The sequence below is a fragment of the Cetorhinus maximus genome, chromosome 20 (genome assembly GCF_964194155.1).
Source record: "Cetorhinus maximus chromosome 20, sCetMax3.hap1.1, whole genome shotgun sequence".
Lineage (NCBI taxonomy): Eukaryota > Metazoa > Chordata > Chondrichthyes > Lamniformes > Cetorhinidae > Cetorhinus > Cetorhinus maximus.
This window is the reverse complement of record NC_135898.1, coordinates 21,534,336-21,554,590: the sequence shown is the minus strand read 5'-3', so window position 1 is coordinate 21,554,590 and position 20,255 is coordinate 21,534,336. Positions and strand designations below refer to the sequence as shown.

The following is a 20,255-nucleotide window of genomic DNA, read 5'->3' as shown; positions in this document are numbered from 1 at the left end:
GTAGGGTGACACAGAGGAAGGGGTGTGCAGTGTAGGGTGACACAGAGGAAGGGGTGTGCAATGTAGGGTGGCACAAGGAGGGAGGGGTGTGTTGTGTAAGGTGGCTAAGGTAGGGAGGCGTGTGCAGTGTAGGGTGGCACAGAGGAAGGTTTGTGCAGTGTAGGGTGGCACAGAGAGGAAGGGGTGTGCAGTGTCGCGTGGCACAGGGGAAGGGGTGCGCAGTGTAGTGTGGCACAGAGAGGAAGGGATGTGTAGTGTAGGCTGGCAAAGTGAGGGAGGGTGTGTAGTGTGGGTGGCACAGAGGAAGGGGTGTGTAGTGTAGAGTGGCACAGACAGGAAGGGGTGTGCAGTGTAGGGTGGCACAGAGAGGAAGGGGTGTGCAGTGTAGGGTGACACAGAGAGGAAGGGGTGTGCAGTGTCAGGTGACACAAGTAGGAAGGGGTGTGCAGTGTAGTGTGGCACAAGGAGGGAGGGGTGTGCAGTGTAGGGTGACACAAGGAGGAAGGGGTGTGCAGTGTAGGGTGACACAGAGAGGAAGGGGTGTGCAGTGTAGGGTGGCACAGAGAGGAAGGGGTGTGCAGTTTAGGGTGGCACAGAGGGGATGGGGTGTGCAGTGTGGGTGGTACAGAGGAAAGGGTGTGCAGTGTAGAGTGGCACAGTCAGGAAGGCGTGTGCAGTGTAGGGTGGCACAGAGAGGGAGGGGTGTGCAGTGTTGGGTGGCACAGAGAGGAAGGGGTGTGCCGTGTAAGGTGGCACGGTGGGAGCGGTGTGTAGTGTAGGGTGGCACAAGGAGTGTGGGGTGTGCAGTGTAGGGTGGCATAGGGAGGGAGGGGTGTGCAGTGTAGGGTGGCACAGAGAGGAAGGGGTGTGCAATGTAAGGTGGCACAGGGTGGGAGGGATGTGCAATGTAGGGTGGCACAAGGAGTGTGGGGTGTGCAGTGTAGGGTGGCACAGAGGAAGGGGTGTGCAGTTTAGGGTGGCACAGAGAGGATGGGGTGTGCAGTGTGGGTGGTACAGAGGAAAGGGTGTGCAGTGTAGAGTGGCACAGACAGGAAGGCGTGTGCAGTGTAGGGTGGCACAGAGACGGAGGGGTGTGCAGTGTTGGGTGGCACAGAGAGGAAGGGGTGTGCCGTGTAAGGTGGCACGGTGGGAGTGGTGTGTAGTGTAGGGTGGCACGAGGAGTGTGGGGTGTGCAGTGTAGGGTGGCATAGGGAGGGAGGGGTGTGCAGTGTAGGGTGGCACAGAGAGGAAGGGGTGTGCAGTGTAAGGTGGCACAGGGTGGGAGGGGTGTGCAATGTAGTGTGGCACAAGGAGGGAGGGGTGTGCAGTGTAGGGTGGCACAAGGAGTGTGGGGTGTGCAGTGTAAGGTGGCACAGGGAGGGAGGGGTGTGTAGTATAGGATGGTGGAGGGATATGTGCGCAGTATCGGGTGGAATCTGGAAAGACGTGTGGAGGGAGGGGTGTCAGTGTAGGGTGGTGGAGGGAGGGGTGTCAGTGTGGGGTGGTGGAGGGAGGGTGTTAGTGTAGGGTGGTGGAGGGAGGGGTGTCAGTGTAGGGTGGTGGAGGGAGGGGTGTCAGTGTAGGGTGGTGGAGGGAGGGGTGTCAGTGTAGGGTTGTGGAGGGAGGGGTGTCAGTGTAGGGTGGTGGAGGGAATGGTGTCAGTGGAGGGTGGTGGAGGGAGGGGTGACAGTGTGGGGTGGTGGAGGGAAGGGTGTGCAGTGTGGGGTGGTGGAGGGAGGGGTGTCAGTGTAGAGTGCTGGAGGGATGGGTGTCAGTGTAGGGTGGTGGAGGGATGGGTGTCAGTGTAGGGTAGTTGAGGGAGGGGTGTCAGTGTAGGGTGGTTGAGGGAGGGGTGTCAGTGTAGGGTGGTGGATGGAGGGGTGTCAGTGTAGGGTGGTGGAGGGAGGGAGGGGTGTCAATGTAGGGTGGTGGAGGGAGGGGTGTCAGTGTAGGGTGGTGGAGGGAGGGGTGTGCAGTGTAGAGTGGTGGTGGGAAGGGTGTCAGTGTAGGGTGGTGGAGGGAGGGGTGTCAGTGTAGAGTGCTGGAGGGAAGGTTGTGCAGTGTGGGGTGGTGGAGGGAGGGGTGTCAGTGTTGAGTGGTTGACGGAGGGGTGTCAGTGTAGAGTGGTTGAGGGAGGGGTGTCAGTGTAGAGTGGTTGAGGGAGGGGTGTCAGTGTAGGGTGGTGGAGGGAAGGGTGTGCAGTGTAGAGTGGTGGAGGGAAGGGTGTCAGTGTAGAGTGGTTGAGGGAGGGGTGTCAGTGTAGGGTGGTGGAGGGAGGGGTGTCAGTGTAGAGTGGTGGAGGGAGGGGTGTCAGTGGAGAGTGGTTGAGGGAGGGGTGTCCGTGTAGGGTGGTGGAGGGAAGGGTGTGCAGTGTAGAGTGAAACAAGGAGGGAGACAGCCTCCTTTCAGGTCCAGTTTCTGTTTGTGTTGATATTTTTAAAAACAAGTTGTCACCACTCCTCTTTTCAATCTTTTAGACACTGAACTTTAAATTGAAAGGACATCCTCTTGATGCCAGATCCTCCCTGCAAGTTCATCTGAAAGGCAAAGACATAAGTGGAAAGGGCAGGTAACATTATTCTGCACTTTGCGAAGAGGCTGCTCAACGTGTTAATGAAGGAATTCAGTGTGAAAACTGTTGGTTAAATGGTTTAAAACGTATTCTAGAATTTAAAAACCCAAGGAGAATAGCCACTGAAAATTAGCAGTGGATGAAAGCAGTGATTTTCCAAACTCAGCAGCGATGATGTCCCCACATTCATATTCTGTATGGCCAAACAAAGTCGTTAAAGAGTGGAATTCTCAGAGTTTGGCTGAGGAGAAAGCAGCGTGTAGCACGAGACGCACTGGGGGAGTCAGGTTAGAAAAGTGCTGCAAAAGTGAGATGATGTCTGGTTGGAGTTGGTTCTTGTGGAGCATAAACAGCGCATGGACCAGTTAACATAAGAAATAGGAGCAGGAGTAGACCATTCGGCCCCTTGAGTCTGCTCCACCATTCAACAAGGTCATGGCTGATCTCCTGCCTCAACTCCACTTGCCCGTCCACTCCCCGTATCCCTTGATTCTACAAGTGACCAAAAATCCCTCTATCCCAGCCTTGAATGTATTCAACAATGGAGCAGCCACAACCCTCTGGGGTAGAGAATTCCAAAGATTCACAACCGTCTGAGTGAAGAAATCTCTCCTTATCTCTCTCTGAAATGATTACCCCCTAATCCTCAGAGTGTGGCTGGCAGTTCTAGATTCAGGGGGAGATGGCGGCATAATGGTGATGATCCTGGACTAGTAATCCAGACATCCATGCTAATGATCTGGGGACATGGGTTCAAATCCCATGACGGCAGCTGATGGAATTTGAATTCAGTTAATAAGTTTTGAATATAAAGCTAGTATGGTCACCGTAAAACTATCATCGATTGTTGTAATGTCCTTTAGGGAGGGAAATCTGCCACCCTTACCCGGCCTGGCCTGCATGGGAATTCAGACCCACAGCAATGTGGTTGACTCTTAACTGCCCTCTGAAATGGCCTAGCTAGGTCAGTTCAAGGGCAATTAGGGATGGGCAACAAATGCTGGCCTTGCCAGTGACACCCACACCCCAGGGGAAACAACTTTTCAGTGTCTACCCTGTGAAGCCCCTTCAGAATCTTGTTTCAATGAGATTGTCTCTCGTTCTTCTAAACCCCAGAGAAAATAGGCCCAATTTACTCAGCCCCTCATCATTGGGTAACCCTCGTATCTCAGGAACCAATCCAGTAAACTTTCACTGTACGGGCTTCAATGTAAGTATATCCTTCCTTAGATATGGAGGGTAAAACTGTGCACTGTACTCCAGGTGTGGCCTCACCAAAGTCCCAGATAAGTATAGAAAGACTTCTTTGGGATAAATGGCCTGTTTCTGTGGTGCTCCTTTCTGCTGAGGGCACTCTCAGACTGTTGTCGGGCTCCCAGGGCTGGCGCAGCGAGAGAGGGAGAACTGCAGCTTCCCCCCTGCCAGCATCCACCACAAAGCCATCGAACATAAGGGACAAAGAGGGAAAAGAGAACGGACAGAACGTTTCTGAACCAGAAACATAAAATGACGGAAACACACTGGCGCCCAAAGAGAGGGAAGACAGTTCGCGAGCCAGACACTCCCAGCAGGATTGCATTTGCATAGGAGGCCTAGACACATAGCGCCAACCCACCTCTTGCTCCTCCACATCCCCCCCCTCTCCGCAACCCCAACCACCAAATAAACACCTCTAAAAATAAGTCAGGTTCTTGTGGAGGAAAGAATGATGGCCAGTGCAGAAAGAAAAAAAAAACTTCCATTGCCTTTACACCTCATCAGACCTCTCCAGCCATGTCACAGTGCTTCACAGCCAATGAATTACTTTGATGTGTCGATGCCCTCGCTTTTTAAGGGAAACACATTTGCCACTTTGCGCACAGCAAGATCCCACGTACGGCAATAAGGTGAATGAGCAAGTCAGCCTGTTTTGGCAGTGCTTAAGGAGGAACGATGAGTAGGAGAACTGACAGCTGCAGCTTTGAATACCCCCGAAAGGATTGTTAACGTTCACACTGAATAGGCAGAGGGAGCCTATCTTTAACTTCTCATCCGAAGTGCAGCCTCATATGAATTAGGAGCAGGAGTAATGAATTTGGCTTGCTCCCCAGCCAATAAGATTGTGGCTGATCTAATTATGGTCTCAACTCCACGTTCTGCCTACCTCTGATAACTCTGTTATTCATCAAGAACCTATCTACCTCTGCCTTAAAAATGTTCATTGACCCAGTCTCCACCGCCCTCCGGGGCAGAGAGATCCAAAGACTCACGACCCTCAGAGAAAAGATTTCTTCTCATCTCCTTCTTAACTGGGAGACCCCTTTTTTGAAACTGTGGCCCCTAGTTCAAGTCTATCCCACAATGGGAAACGTCCTCTCAGCATCCACCCTGTCAAGCCCCCTCAGAATCTTCTATAGTTCAATAAGATCACCTCTCATTCTTTTAAACTCCAATGAATAGAGGCCCAGCCTTTCCTCATCAGATAATGTGCCCCACCCCCACCCCCAACCCAGGTATCAGTCATGTGAACATTGGTCGCATTCTGAAAATGGGATTACGTGGTGAGGTGGGGTTTGAACCTAGGCCCTGTTGACTTTGTGGCATGAGTGTTTAAAAACTGAAATATAGCCCGACCTTTCAAATCTGTTTATTTTGCATTCAAAATTATGAACGGTTTTGGTAGAGTGGTTAGGGAAGAACTGGAGTGGCAGGAGGGACACAGATTTAAAATAATTGGCAAAAGGGGCAGCAAGTTATGATTTGGAATTCACTTTCTGAAAGGGTGGTGGAAGCAGATTGAATAGTAACCTCCAAAAGAGATTTGGATATGAACTTGAAAAGAAAGACTTTGCAGGGCTAATGGGGAAAGACCAGGGAGAGTAGGATGAATTACATAGCTCTTTCAAAGAGCCGGCACAGGCATGATGGGCTGAATGGCCTCCTACTATGCTGTATCATTCAATTATTTTTGCTTTTATTCATCACGGGATGTGGGCGTCGCTGGCTAGGCCAACATTTATGGCCCATCCCTAATTGCCCTGGAGAAGGTGGTGGTGAGCTGCCTTCTTGAACTGCTGCAGTCCATGTGGTGTAGGTACACCCACAGTGCTGTTAGGGAAGGAGTTCCAGGATTTTGACCCAGCAACAGTGAAGGAATGGCGATATTTTTCCAAGTCAGGATAGTGAGTGGCTTGGAGGGGAACTTCCAGGTTGTGTTGTTCCCATGTATCCGCTGCCCTCGTCCTTCTAGATGGTAGGGGTCGTGGGTTTGGAAGGTGCTGTCGAAGGAGCCTTGGTGAGTTTCTGCAGTGCATCTTGTAAATGGTACACACTGCTGCCATTGTGTGTTGGTGGTAGAGGGAGTGAATGTTTGTGGATGTGGTGCCAATCAATAGGGCTGCTTTGTCCTGGATGGTTATCAAGCTACTTGAGTGTTGTTGGAGCTGCACTCATCCAGGCAAGCGGAGAGTATTCCATCACACCCCTGACTTGTGCCTTGTAGATGGTGGATAGGTCATGGGGAGTCAGGAGGTGAGTTATTCGCCGCAGGATACCTAGCCTCTGACCTGATCTTATAGCCACTGTATTTATAGGCAAGTACAGTTTAGTTTCTGGTCAATGGTAACCCCCAGGATGTTGATAATGGGGGATTCAGTGATAGTAATGCCATTGAATGTCAAGGGGCGATGGTTAGGTTCTCTTTGTGACCCTTTGCCTGCCAGCCTTGAAAATAAACTTAGTTTCTATGTCCTGTTTTGAGTTGTCAGTGATGAAGGTAGTTAAGTGAATGGAATGGCACTGTGTTGAGTGATAATTTAACCCGTGGTGACTGGATTTTATCTTCCTTGTTCTGCACAGACCTCTTGGGTCCATCAACGTCCGGCTTGCCAATCTGGTTGGAGAGAGGAGCAAAAATGTATCTTTTGTCAAAGTTCCTCTGCTGGATAAGAGGAAACAAAAAACGAAGGTGAGATTGTTGTTGTGATGTAAAGCTGATCTAGCTCTCTCCTGCCTGTACTCCGACCTTACACCCACTACAAACCTGAGCTCATCCAAACTGCTGAGCCCCGTATCCTATCTTGCATCAAGTCCATTTCACGTCTCACCGCTGTGCTCGTTGGCCTGTATTGGCTTCCAATCCAGCAAAGCCTCGATCTTAAAATTCTTCCTCTTGCGTTCAGACCACTCCATGGCCTTGCCCTTGCCTATCTCTGTAACCTCCTCCAGACCTCTGAGATTTCTGCGCTCCTCCGATTCGGGGTTTTGAACATCCCCAACTTCCTCTTTGTTATAATGATGTCAAGCCGGGTGGTGAAGAATAATTCTAGACACAGACCCTTTTCTTGATAGTAGGTTTAATCACAGAACGCAGCATTACTTATCTCTGCCTCTTACCTACCAACCCAGTGTCCCAGTAGTCCCTTTTTCTGATACTTAATTAATCAATACCCTCCACCTATTTATCCTTAACCTTAACAATGCAATTGACAGAACGTAACACTTCCACCCCCCCCACCACCCCGCACCATTGGCGGTTGTGCCTTCAGCGGCCTGGGCCTGAAGCCTTCCTTAACCTTTCTGCCTCGCTACCTCCCTCTCACCTTTTAAGATGCTCCTTAAAATCTCCTTCTTTGATCAATATCATAGTCACCTGCCCTAATGACTCCTTTGGTGCCTCGATGTCATACTTTGCCTGATCAGACTCTTGCAAAGCACATAAGCTAAGTTTGGCTATGTTCAAAGTGCTGCTATATAAATGCAAGGTGTTGTACGTAAATGCAAGCTGTTGCTATGCGGCCCACCGTGACCGAGGGAGCCTTCTGCCAGTCTTGCATGAAACATGGAGTTTCGACGGGGGTGATAGAGGGTGACCAATGCTTGGACCTCGGCAGAATCCGGACTGGGGTGGGGCTGGGGATGAAGCAGAAACAGAACTGGTGGGAATTTATGCATTTGCTTTTCACCTCCCCCTTGTTTTCAGAACATGCTCAGCTTCGAAATCTTCTATGAGCCATTCGTGGATAAAAAAGAGAAGATGGAGGGTAAGTGAGACACTTAATAAAACATCTTTTTTTGTGAGTTTTGTGTTAAGCAACAGTAATTGACTCTAAACCTGGCGATCACAGAGCATGGCTGGTGTTGGGAAACTGTGACACTGGTCAACACGGCAGCATAAATTTACAGAGAGATGTCGCTCGGATCAGCGACTGGAAACGGCAGTGAATGGATTTCAGCGCAATTAAGTGTGAGGTCGTCCATTTTTGGACCAAAAAATAATAGACCTGAATCTTTCCAAATGGTCAAAAGTTACAAACTGGGATGACCCAAGGAGCTTTAAGGGTCTGCAGAGAGCAGGCTTGGTCAGTGGCCCGAAAAGACATATTATGTGCTGTTATGACTCTGTGTACACAGATCACCAAAAGGTTAAAATCAAACACACACAAAAAAAAATCAAAAATGCTCATGAAAGTTAACCTTTTATAATTAGAGGTCAAGATGGTAAAGGATAGAGAGTTTTGTTGCAGCTGCACAAAGCTCTGGTTAGGCGGTGAGGAAAGATTACATAAACTAGGTTCTTATTCCCTGGGTATCGAAGGTTGACAAGAGATTTTGTTGAGGGTTTTAGGATTCTGTAAGGAAGATTGATAGGGTAGATCAAGGGAAACTCTTTGCGCTGGTGAGGGAAGTCTAGGACAAGGGGACACAACCTGAAAATCAGAACTAGGCCATTCAGGAGAGAAGTAAGAAAACACTTCTCCATGCAAAAGGGCGGTAGAAGTCTGGAGCTCTCTCTTCCAAAAAGCTGTAGATGTTAGCTTGATCAATCATTTGAAATCAAGAGGGTATTGAGGGGAATGGAGGCAAGGTGGGTGGATGGAGTTAAGATACAGATAGTCTATGATCTCATTGAATGGTGGAAGAGTCTTGAGGGGCTAATTGGCTTCTTGTTCTGAGTTTGGTTATTGGACTACAGTAAAGGGACCTTGACTCTACATCTAACCATGCTGTACCTCCCCTGGATGCCTCATGTGGGTGTGCAAAAACTGGAAAGCGCACAAAGGTGAGCCTATAAAGTTAATAAAAACAGAAAACGCTGAAAATACTCAGCAGAGTCTGGCAGTATCTGTGGAGAGAGAAACAGAGTTAACATTTCAGGTCGATGATCTTTCATCAGAACTGGGAAAAATCAGAGATGTAATAGGGTTTGAGCAAGGGGTTGGCGGGGTGGGTGTGGATGGTGCCTAATTGAAAACTGAGGTGCTGTTCCTCAAACTTACATTGAGCTTGACTGGAACAGTACAGCAGGCCAAGGACAGAGATGTCAGTGTGAGAGCAAGTGGAGAACTAAACTGACAGGCCACCGGAAGCTTGGGGATCATACTTGCACAAAGGTGTTCCTCAAAGTGGTCACCCAGTCTGCGGTTGGTCTGCCTTTTATGCTAGGCAAAGCTGGGGAGATTAGAGTGTTACTCTCAAACTTGTACCTGTCTCAGGTGCCAGTCCTGTGGAAGTGCAGAGATCACCTGGCATGACTGTGTCCCCTCCATCCCCCAGTTCCCTCTATTTTTAATGGTCACTTGTCCATGTGAATCAACAATTCTGTCATCTGTGTGACACTGGATTTGTCACGAGCAAGAGTCGGAAAATTCCCTTTCCTTCTAATGGGAGGGGTGCGTGCGAGTGCGAGTCCTCCAGACAATACTCGATCTGTATTCCTCTCAGGCAAAGTGGGACGTCCAGAGCGGGAGGACATCACAGACATTCCCAGATTTCAAGAGCTTCCGTTGAGATCTCAATCTCCGTCACCAGAAAGTGGCTCTGTCAAGGGAACAGCAAAGCTCATGAGGAAGCTTTCAGACAAACCACAGGACTTCCAGGTAAAAGGGGGGAACTGTGTACGAAAACCAAGTGTGCCGTCATGAATCATTCACCAATGCACAGTCTCACAGTTGGTTACAATGACTTAGGTTCAGGGCTCTTGTGACTCCAGAGGCTGAGAATTTGAGGAACTGTGCTGGGAATATTGGATCCATCCTCCGATGGAAGCAACGTAGCTGCTGCACTTGTCCTGTTTAGTCAGTTGGAAGAAAGAATGATCAATTAGGGAAAGATTTTCAACTGAATGGTATCAGCTGAGACTTGGTTGTAACTAGATAATTCTATAATTGAGAGCCTTACATAGAGGGGCTGATATGATGGAATCAGCACCTAGTTATTAAGCATGCCATCGCACTGTTTGAAGAGCAAGGTGCTTTCTCCGGTTGCCTTGGCCAACATTCATCTTTTAACCAATCAACCAGGAAAAACAAGTTAACTAGCCGTCTGTCCCATTTTGGAGTAACCAAGTGTTGCTGCAGCTGTACAGGGCCTGAGTGAGATCAGATCTGGAATACTGTGTAGTTTTGGTCCCTTCACTTAAAGAGGTATATACATGCATTGGAAACAGTCCAGAGGAGGTTCACTTGTTTGATTACTAGGAATAAGGGGTTGGCTTATGAGAAAAGGTTGGACCTATACGCATTGGTGTTTAGAAGAATGAGAGGTGACCTTATTGATACATATAAGATTCTGAGAGGGCTTGACAGGGTGGATGCTGAAAGGAAGTTTCCCCTCACGGGAGAATCTAGAACTAGGGGGACATAGTTTCAGAATAAGGGGTCTCCCATTTAAGATGTAGATGAGGAGGATTTTTTCTCTGAGGATCTTTAGACTTTGGAAATTTCTGTCCCAGATAGCAGTGGAGGTTGGGTCATTGAATATATTCGCAGCTGAGTTGGACAGCTTTTTGATCAACAAGGGAGTCAAAGGTTATGCAGAGGAAGGCAGCAGAGTGGAATTAAGGCCACAATTCAGATCAGCCACAACCTTATTGAATGGAGGAGCAGGTTTGAGGGGTCAAATCACCTACTCCTGCTGCTATTTCTTAATTTTGTGTTGTTTCTGGGGGACTCCCTGCCAGAATAGCTGCTGCTTTCACCCGCCAACAGGACAACAAGCATCTGAAACTAACCTGTTCTGTGAGGCGCGGTGTGGCGCTTGCTACAGTAAAGCGCTGGTGAATATTGTGAGGTCTCGGGCAGGCTATGTGTGCAACTAGCCAGTGAAGCTCCACATTGGCACTGTGATCTTGCAATTACCTTGTTTTATCAAAGTAGGATCTGTTAGCTTTTGGTTAGAATCTGAGACTATTTTTTTTTAGCTCAAAGAAAACAGAAATATGGAAGGGTTTTGATAGAGTAAATAAGGAGAAACTTTCCACTGTCAGGAGGGTTGATAGCCAAAGGACACAGACTTAAGGTATTTCCAGTGAGGAGCTGAGGGAAAATTTTATTAAGCGATTGTTTATTGTATGTTAATTATATTGTTAAGATAACATGGGTGAAGGGTATTGTTTAATTAAGTGCTTTGAGCACGTAAAAATAGGGGACTCTACCCCTCTTCTGCGGCTATGTTAGTGGCCAGGTCTCCTTAGAAAGGGAGCATACAGTGTCCACTGGCACGCTTGAGGCCTTCTGTGATTGGTGGGCACTACGGGGGCTGGAATGCATCATTGGTCTCCAAAACAACATTTTGCTTTAGTTTGTTAAGTTTCCTTTAAATCCTCATCCTTTCATTACAGAGTCCCTTTAAGAGGCTGTCAATTTGGTTAATTCATTTATTTTGATTTGTTTATCTGGCTAATTTCACAGGTGCTCAGAAGAGTATAAGTAGGGGACAGCTGGGGCACTGGTGTGTAAGGAGAGCTATGAGACTGAATAAAGTCAATAAACTCTCCCAGTAAAGAAAAGCTCCATGTTTTGCTTTTGACTTCACCAATCGGCTTGGATTCTGTTAACAGTGAGTTGCTGTGACCTGGAATGCACTATCTGAAAGGGTAGCGGAAGCAGATTCAATAGGAACTTTCAAAAGGAAATTGGGCAAAAGGAAAACTTTTACAGTGTTATATGGGAAAAGAGCAGGGGAGTGGGATTAATTGAACAACTCTTTCAAAAAGTTGACAGGCACGATAGGCTAAACGGCTGTATGATGCTAGAAAGGAGAGAGTTGTGACGTTTCCTTGTTGTTAGGTTCGAGTCCGGATTATCGAGGGCCGCCAGCTACAAGGCACCAATATCAGACCTGTGGTGAAGGTGTACGTGGGGGACACTGTTTTCCGAACCAGAATCAAACGGGGCAACAACCCTGTCTTTGACGAGGTAAGGGGCACAGTCGTTGTGCTGCAGAAGGTGAATCGCAAGTGTCTTGGATGGATGGATAGATAGATACATAGATAATTGGCCTATTGAAAAATCATCGTGGTGGCAAGTGCTGAATTGTGATGATGATACAAATGAAACAAGTAATCATAATAACATTGTTATAGACAATCATTAAGATAAAAATCAGGTATAATATAATGAAAAGTTTGTACAATTATGAACATTTGAGTATAAAAATAATCACAAAACATTGTAAAATGCAGGTCTCATTAATTTACAGAATGGAAATGAAAGGTCTACAGCACTTTGCATTTTGTATTAAAGTCCATTGATCATATGTTGTCAGGTTTTGTTCTTTAAATTCTCAATCATTTACATACTATTTGTGATGTTTATAAAGTAGGGGACTGTGCTGTCTCATCGTCTGTTTGTATTATATCTTATTTACGGATTGCTGTCTTTTCTCCTCACTTCCATCGCACATTTATTTTCATGTGGTTGTGGTAAAATAGAGTGGTGATGGGAGGTGAGATTCAAGAGTTTTCTAGCATAGTCCTGACAGAGCTTTTTCCATCTTTCAGCAAGGGAGCTCATATTCAGTTGTTTGTGTCAGACTAGCTTTGGTACGCATTACCTAGGATCAGTTTCAGCGCTCGTTCCTGAATGCTTTTGGAAAGATGTTACCTGACTGCTGACAGTGGTCACACTGAGGTGCCAATAAAACTAGGCATAAACAGATGTCCAAAGTGGGTTGAGGGGAGATCTAGCCAATGTCAATTAGGGGATTCACTTGCTTCACTATCATCTGGTGAGGGGAGTCCAGAAGAAGGGGGGCATAACATTAAAATTAGAGCTAGACCATTCAGGGATGATGCAAAGATGTATTTGTTGCACAACAAGATTGTGAAAATCTGGAACTCCCTCTCCTCCAGAAGTATGAGCAGCAACTGAAATTTGACTGAGTAGATGTTGTTGAGTGAGGGTGTAAGGAACTTGGACATGATAAATAAGTCAACAGCAAGAAAGTCAAACTGCAGCAAAGTGGAAAGATTTATTAAGCATAAAATATGGCTTAGTAAACTAGGCAGTAATTAACTCAGTGTAACAGGTTATACTTCCCTGTTTCGGCTCTGGTCAACTTAAAAACCAAAACTGGATTTCTCTTGTAGGCTTCTTAACCTCTTGTAGTTTCGTCAGACTTCTGTACCCTGTTTGGGCTTCTTAGAGAAAGCAACGGGAAACTATTGGCTGCCCAAGCACCGGGTAGTTCAAAAAAGGCACAAGGCTTGGACATATTCCTTTTGTTAGCAGAGAACGGGCCCCTTTTTTTTGAATGTATGTCACTTGTAGCAAGTGGAAATGAGCCAAGTTACAAGCTCAACTGATTATCTTAAATTGGTTGTTTATGTAGCTATTATCGCACTCCGGATTGTTCAGCAGTGCTGCCCAATCACGGAATCACTCATGGGTTCTCCACTATTTTCTACCGTAAGCCTACCTTCACTGGCCAATAATACATGTTGGAATTCGTATAGCTCCACATGCTATTAGTTTGGCCTGATCAGCAATCTTGTAAATAGGGCCCAAATCCATGGCGACACCTCAGCCAATCAGAGTAGACTTGCCAACCAATCTGTACCCTTTTCTCCTGTGGTATAAATTGTTGTGATTGTTTGAAATTTGGCATTCTTGCATTTGTCCTGTTGTGTACAAAATGAAAAGCTTCTGCAACATGTCTCACTTTTCAGCGATGTTCCCGTCCTGTACTACCAAGCGACTAATGCTGCTTTTCCATTTGGCAGATTTTCTTCCAGAATTTTCATAAACTCCCAAGTGAGGTCTTCAACACACTTATACACCTACAGGTAGGCTAAAACAAGGTTTGAACTGCTCTTGGTTTACAGTTGGAATAGAATTGTTGAACTTGCAGCTCAGAATCAGGTCTCTTGGCGCAACAGGTCCATACTGGTGTTTATGCTCCAGATGAGCCTCTTCCCACTGTGAAACTGTTTCAGTACAACTCCTTTGTCATTTTAATTGTGGCCCTCGTGCAGAAGTGAAGGGCATCTGGACCCCAGTTTCGCCTCACCCTAGTAATATAAAGACGGATAATAAGAGTTTCTATAGATAATTAAATAAGAAAAGAGTTAACAAAGTGAACGTTGGTCTCATAGAGAGTGCATCTGGGGAATTGATAATGGAAAGTAGGGGGATGGCGGATGAATTAAACAGGTATTTTGCTTCAGTCTTCACTCTAGAGGATACAATTAATGTCCTGGAAATGGCTGTAAATCAGAAAATGGAAGGGAGGGAGGAACTCGGGAAAATTACAATAACCAGGGAAGTGGTATTGAGCAAATTGTTGGGGCTGCGGGCTGACAAATCCCCAGGTCTGGATGGACTTCACCCTAAGGCCTTGAAAGAAGTGGCTAGTGAGATAGTTGATGCACTGGTTTTAATTTTCCAAAATTCCCTAGATTCAGGGAAGGTTCCATTAGATGGGAAAATAGCAAATATTTATTCAAAAAGAGAGGGAGACAGAAAGCAAAATACTAAAGGCCAGTTGGCCTAACATCTGTCATAGGAAAATGCTAGAAGCTATTATTAAAGATGTTATAGCAGGACACTTAGAAAAATTCAAGGCAATCAGGCAGAGTCAACATGGTTTTGTAAGAGGGAAATCATGTTTAGTCAATTTATTGGAGTTCTTTGAAGGAGTCACATGGGCTGTAGATAAAGGTGGATTTACTACACTTAGATTTCCAGAAGGCATTTGATAAAGTGCCACATCAAAGGTTATTGCAGAAAATAAAAGCTCATGGTGGAGGGGGTAACATACTGGCAGGGATAGAAGATTGGCTAGCTAACAGGAAACAGAGAGTAGGCATAAATGGGTCTTTTTCTGGTTGGCAGGATGTGATGAGTGATGTGCCACAGGGATCAGTGCTGGAGCCTCAACTTTTTACAATTTATATAAATGACTTGGATGAAGGGACCAAAGGTATGGTTGCTAAATTTGCTGGCAACACAAGGATAAGTAGGAAAGTAAATTGTGAAGAGGATGTAAGGAGGCTACAAAGTGACATAGATAGATTAAGTGAGTGGGCAAAGATCTGGCAAATGGAGTATACTGGGGGCAAATGTGAAATAGTTCATTTTGGCAGGAAGAATAAAAAGGAAGCTTATTATCTAAATGGCGAGAGATTGCAGAGCTCTGAGATTCAGAGGGATCTGGGTGTCCTAGTGCATGAATCACAAAAGGTTAGTATGCAGGTACAGCAAGTAACTAGGAAAGCTAATAGAATGTTATTGTTTAATGGAAGGGGAATTGAATACAGAAGTAGAGAGGTTATGCTTCAGTTATACAGGGCACTGGTGAGACCACATCTGAAGTACTGTGTACAGTATAGGTCTCCTTATTTAAGAAAAGATGTAAATGCGTTAGAAACAGTTAAGAGAAGGTTTAATAGACTAAAACCAGGAATGGGCGGGTTGTCTTATGAGGAAAGGCTGGACAGATTAGGCTTGTATCCACTTTAGATATTTACAAGAGTAAGAGACGACTAGATTGAAATATAAAAGATCCTGAGACACCTTGACAGGGTGGATGTGGAGAGGATGTTTCCTCTGTGGGCGAATCTAGAACTAGGGGTCACTGTTTAAAAATAAGGGGTCGCTCATTTAAGACAGAGATGAGGAGAAATTTTTTCTCTGAGTTGTGAGTCTTTGGAACTCTCTTCCTGAAAAGGTGGTGGAAGCAGAGCCTTTTAATGTTTTTAAGGCAATGCTGGATAGATTCTTGATTAACAAGCGGTGAAAGGTTATTGGGGGTAGGCAGGAGTGTGGGGTTGAGGTTACATTCAGATCAGCCATGATCTAATTGAATGGTGGAGCAGGCTCGAGGGCTGAGTGGCCTACTCCTGCTTGTAATTCGTATGCTCACATCTATTTATGTTCACTCATCCCCTGTGAATGGGATGTCAGATCGACACACCCGCGAAGTTTACACGTTCGAATTGTGCCCCATGAACTCATCTCTCCTGGGACTGCTATTGGTTTACCCCAGGGCTAGGGAGGGAGAACAAAAATCGACTGGGTTCCTGCTTTTGGTTCTTGAGAGGGTGCGGAGAAGATTTACCAGAATGGTTCTAGGGATGAGGGATTTTAGCTACAAGGTTGGGTCGGAGAAGCTGGGTTGTTCTCCTTGGAGCAAAGGAGATTGAGGGGGGACTTGATAGAGGTGGACAAGATTCTGACAGGTTTGGATAAGGTAGACAAAGAAAAACTGTTCCCATTAGCTGATGGTAGAAGGATTTGGGGACACAGATTTAAGGTTTTGTTGGGGAGATATGAGGAAGAATCTTTTTACACTATGGAGAGGTGATGACCTGGAACTCACTGCCCACAAGAGGGGTGGAAGCAGAGGTGATGAATAATTTCAGAAGAAAATTGGATGGACACTTGAGGGGAATAAACTTGCAGGATTACAGGGATAGAGCGGGGGAATGGGACTGACTGGATTGATCTACAGAAAACAGGCATGGACTCGATGGGTCAAATGGCCTCCTTCTGTACCATTATGACTCTATGACCCTGACCTATTGAAGCAGGGTTAGGAGAGTTGGAAAGCTGGTTGCTGACTCATTCTCACATTAAGTCAGGATCCACCCCATTGAGCTTCGAGTGAAGGATTGGGTTCAGCTGTGATTCCTTTCACAGCCGACCAGCCTGCTAACTTGCTGTCTGGCCTTGCAGCTAAAGAATCAGCACTGGGATGATATATCAGAAAGTGGCTGGCATTGTCTATCTCAGTTGTTTAAAATGATAATGGGATTTGGTAGGGTAGGTGGAAAGAAACTTTTTCCTCTGGTTTGGGAATCCATTGCAAGAGGATATTACCTTAAAATTCTTTGCATAGAATGGAAATCAGGAACTGTCGCCCCTAAAAGCATCATTGAAGCTTTCAAGACTTAACGCCGATAGATTCTATTGAGTATCACAAGGGCTATTGGAAAAAAAATGGGGAAATGTTGAGGTGCAGATCTAACAGAATGGCAGTGTAGGTTGGAGGGGCTGAATGGCCTCCTCTTGTCTCTAGTCAGGAGGGCTAGCGTAGATAGGCAGAAACTGTTTTCAGTGGTAAGTGGGTCGGAGACAGATTTAAGGTGATTGGCAAAAGAACCAGGTAGGAGATGAGGATTTTGGGTTTTTTTCAACACAGTGAGTGGTTACAATCTGGAATGGGCTGCCTGAAAGAGAAATGGAAGCAGATTGAGCATTAATTTTCAAAAGGGAATTAAATAAATACTTCAAAATCAAAAATGTGCAGGGCCATGGACTAAGAGGAGGGAGGATGGGATTAATTGGATAGCTCTTTCTAAGAGCTGGCACAGAGATGATGGGCTGAATGGTTCCAGGGATGTGCTGCAAGAGTTTATGACTTGTATAGTTTGGAGAGGGCACCAGCGTTCTGTATCGTTACGTCTGGATGAACTGTAACTCCATGTTGTATGTAGAAATTTTTAAAAAAGTAAAACGCCTCATCCCCTGTTTGTCTATAAATTCCTGTGTCTGTATTTATAATGGGAATTACCTATGTAAACTTGTCACGCTATAATTAAACCTTCCCGCCAGTAATGACACTCTGTTGCATCTCTCAGCTGGTCTGTGCTGCAGAGAAACTCTTTTGTTCCAACCAACTCCGCTTCCTACGTTTCTGTCCATTCTGCTAATTAATCACAAATAATATGAAATTAAAAGTGCTTTTTGCAGAAATAGGAATGGAATGTGCAATGGTGAATGAATTATGTGTGCATGCCTTGGTTGGATTATAACTTGCCCTCTGGCATATTTGGTTTGTATCTCCTAAGTGAAGTCCCACCAAGAGGTCCAAATGTTCTCTTTCACTGAGTATACGGTGAGACAAGAGAGTCCTGCTTTCTGTTTACATCAGGTACAGAGCTGAGTATCGCCAGCTCTTTAGCTGGGAGTGTAGTCATTGCTTATTGTCCTCATGGATTGTTCCCTATCTTCTAAAGGTGTTAAATTCGCACTCACTTCGAGCGGATTCCATGATTGGCGTTTTCAAGGTGAGTCTTTTCACATCAATTTGAGCCCTCACATGTTTCAGGTACAGTATAAATTGTTAACAAAAATGCCTTACGTTTAGATTGTCCAGTGGGAATATTAATATGCACAGTAAATTTGTTTACAATGCTGCCCTGGGTCACCATACAAAAGGAGTCTTGTAAGATTTAAAGGAACACGGGGAAAGGGCAGGAGAATGAGATTAAATGGGCAATTCTTTCAGAGAGCAGGCACAGATAATGGACGGAATGGCCTGCAAACCGTGCTGTTAACCCTTGCGGCACTGTGTTGGAAGGTGCTGTGTCAGACAGTGAAAACAGCAAAACACTAGAGATGCTGGAAGTCGGAATTAGAAATGAAAATGCTGGAAATGCTCAGCAGGTCAGGCAGCATCTGTGGAGAGAGAAACTGAGTTAACATTTCAGGTCGGTGACCTTTCCTCAAAAGAGCGAAAATAGCAGTTGTCTTTCATATGCAATAAAAACTGAAAATGATGGAACTGTCCAGCAATGTCTGCAATTCGAGAGGCAGTAGAATAAGGAAGAACATGCATTTCTGTAGCCCCTTTCCAAACGTTCAAGGTTTTTGCAACCGATGAAGTATTCTGAAGCGTACTCACTGTTGTAATATCGAGCTAAGCGTACACTGTCCACCAGAATTGCAGCCAGATTGCTCGTCTCTTTACAGGTGATGTTGAGCCTTTCTCTCAGTTTCCTCAATTTTCTATTTCAACTCCCTCATTTTTATCTCCAGACGTTTTGTACGATTTGTTTTCGGTTAGACCTGTATAACAGTGACTCAATTCACCCAGTTGGCCAACTGCTGGCTATGCCAGAGAAATTCATCATCGCCTCCAATGTGCTAGCTCAGCCTTCGGCTAACTGAGAAAAATAGTATTTGAGGACCAGGATCTCAAACCTGAGACTAAGGTAATGGCAGCAATGATCGCTGTGCTCCTGTATGCTTCGGAGATTTGGACAACCTAAAGCAGGCACCTCAAGGCATTGGAGAGGTACCAATTCTGTGGCAAAAGAGGCGTTCCAACAGCAGCATCCTCTCCCAAGCCAACTTGCCCAGTATCAAGGCACTAATCACTCAAAACCAGCTCCACTGGGTGGGACACGTCACTCGTAAGCCTGACACCAGAATCCTGAAGCAACTGCTCTACTTGGAACCCGGTCCAACAGGAAGACAGTAGAAACACTTTAGGGTTGTCCTCAAAGCATCCCTGAAGAGGTCAAATACCCTCGCCTACTCACGGGAGACCCCGGCTTGTGACCGACCAAAATGGAGAAGTCTCATTCGGGAAGGCAGTGAACACATCGAGAGACCTCACCAGGAATGTGCAGAGGTGAAGTCGAGGTGTTGATCTACCCAACCCTTCAAGCACCACCTGCGCCATATGTGGCAGAGTCTGCAGATCACACATTGGACTTATCAGCCAACTCAGAACCCATTGGACCCGAGTCATCCTCGATCTCGTGGGAGATGCTGAAGAGGCTGCTTGTTCTCTTTCTTCAGTTTAAAGAAGAGCAGAGCTGAGCTCCGGTGTGACAGTTTTGGATTATATCAGAAAAAGTTGCAGGATTGACAGCAGTTCTTGTTTAAACTGCTGCTCACTTGCACATGAGGATCCCAGGCGACGACTGCAAAGGTTGGGGAATGCATAGAAGGATTTCAGTAGTGTACTGGGTGTATGCAGAACAGATCTCGTGGAAATACCAATAATTTCAGATTAGAAGAGACACTCCGGTCTTGTGGCTCAGGGGGTAGCGTCACTGCCTCTCAGCCAGAAGCTCCGGGTTCAAGTCCCACTCCACAACTTGATGGCCAAGGAAGGTGGGTTCATAACATGGCCAAACAGATTGAGTATCAACTTGCAAATCTTTTGAACACACTCCAATGGCTGGCGTAAGAGTAGGAGAGATCCCTGGTCAGCCATGTGATGGAAGGAAATTGGAGTCGCTACCATCACTACCATAGCTCCAGACTACAACATGCATGTAGAAGTGCTTGTTGCCATAGCAACTTGGACTCCTTGAATGTACTGTAACTTACCCCCACCACCTCTTAATTAGGTGATCCCTGTTCTGAATCATCAAAACAACCAGAAGTCCAACAATCTCAAGGGAGAGAACCACCTCCTGACTAAGCTACATTCATGTCATAGCCTACGTTTCTCTAAAGTGTAATGCCCCAGCCCTTTGAGCTGACTAAGGTTACATTCACTGCATGGGGGCCTTGATTTTGCACTCTTGTCTCTGAACCTGGAGGCGAGAGTGTGTGACCACTACGTCATGGCTGACACAGAAATGATATGTGCATTCATATATAGCCCCTTGTCACTTCAAAACACTAGAAAGAGATTCACACAGCAACTAGCTCATGGATGGCAAAGATTTTTTAATGTAAACAAA

At 46.1% G+C, this 20,255-nt stretch overlaps 1 protein-coding gene across 1 annotated transcript in view; it reads left to right on the top strand.

The window, feature by feature from the left end:
* The window catches only part of LOC144694755 (myoferlin-like), a 143,929-nt gene that overhangs the window by 28,959 nt on the left and 94,715 nt on the right, over positions 1-20,255 (top strand). The window contains exons 3-7 of the mRNA XM_078565328.1: positions 7,533-7,593; positions 9,275-9,429; positions 11,620-11,748; positions 13,554-13,616; positions 17,790-17,840. Coding sequence (XP_078421454.1) covers positions 7,533-7,593; positions 9,275-9,429; positions 11,620-11,748; positions 13,554-13,616; positions 17,790-17,840 — 459 coding nt within the window. The remainder of the gene's footprint in view (positions 1-7,532; positions 7,594-9,274; positions 9,430-11,619; positions 11,749-13,553; positions 13,617-17,789; positions 17,841-20,255) is intronic.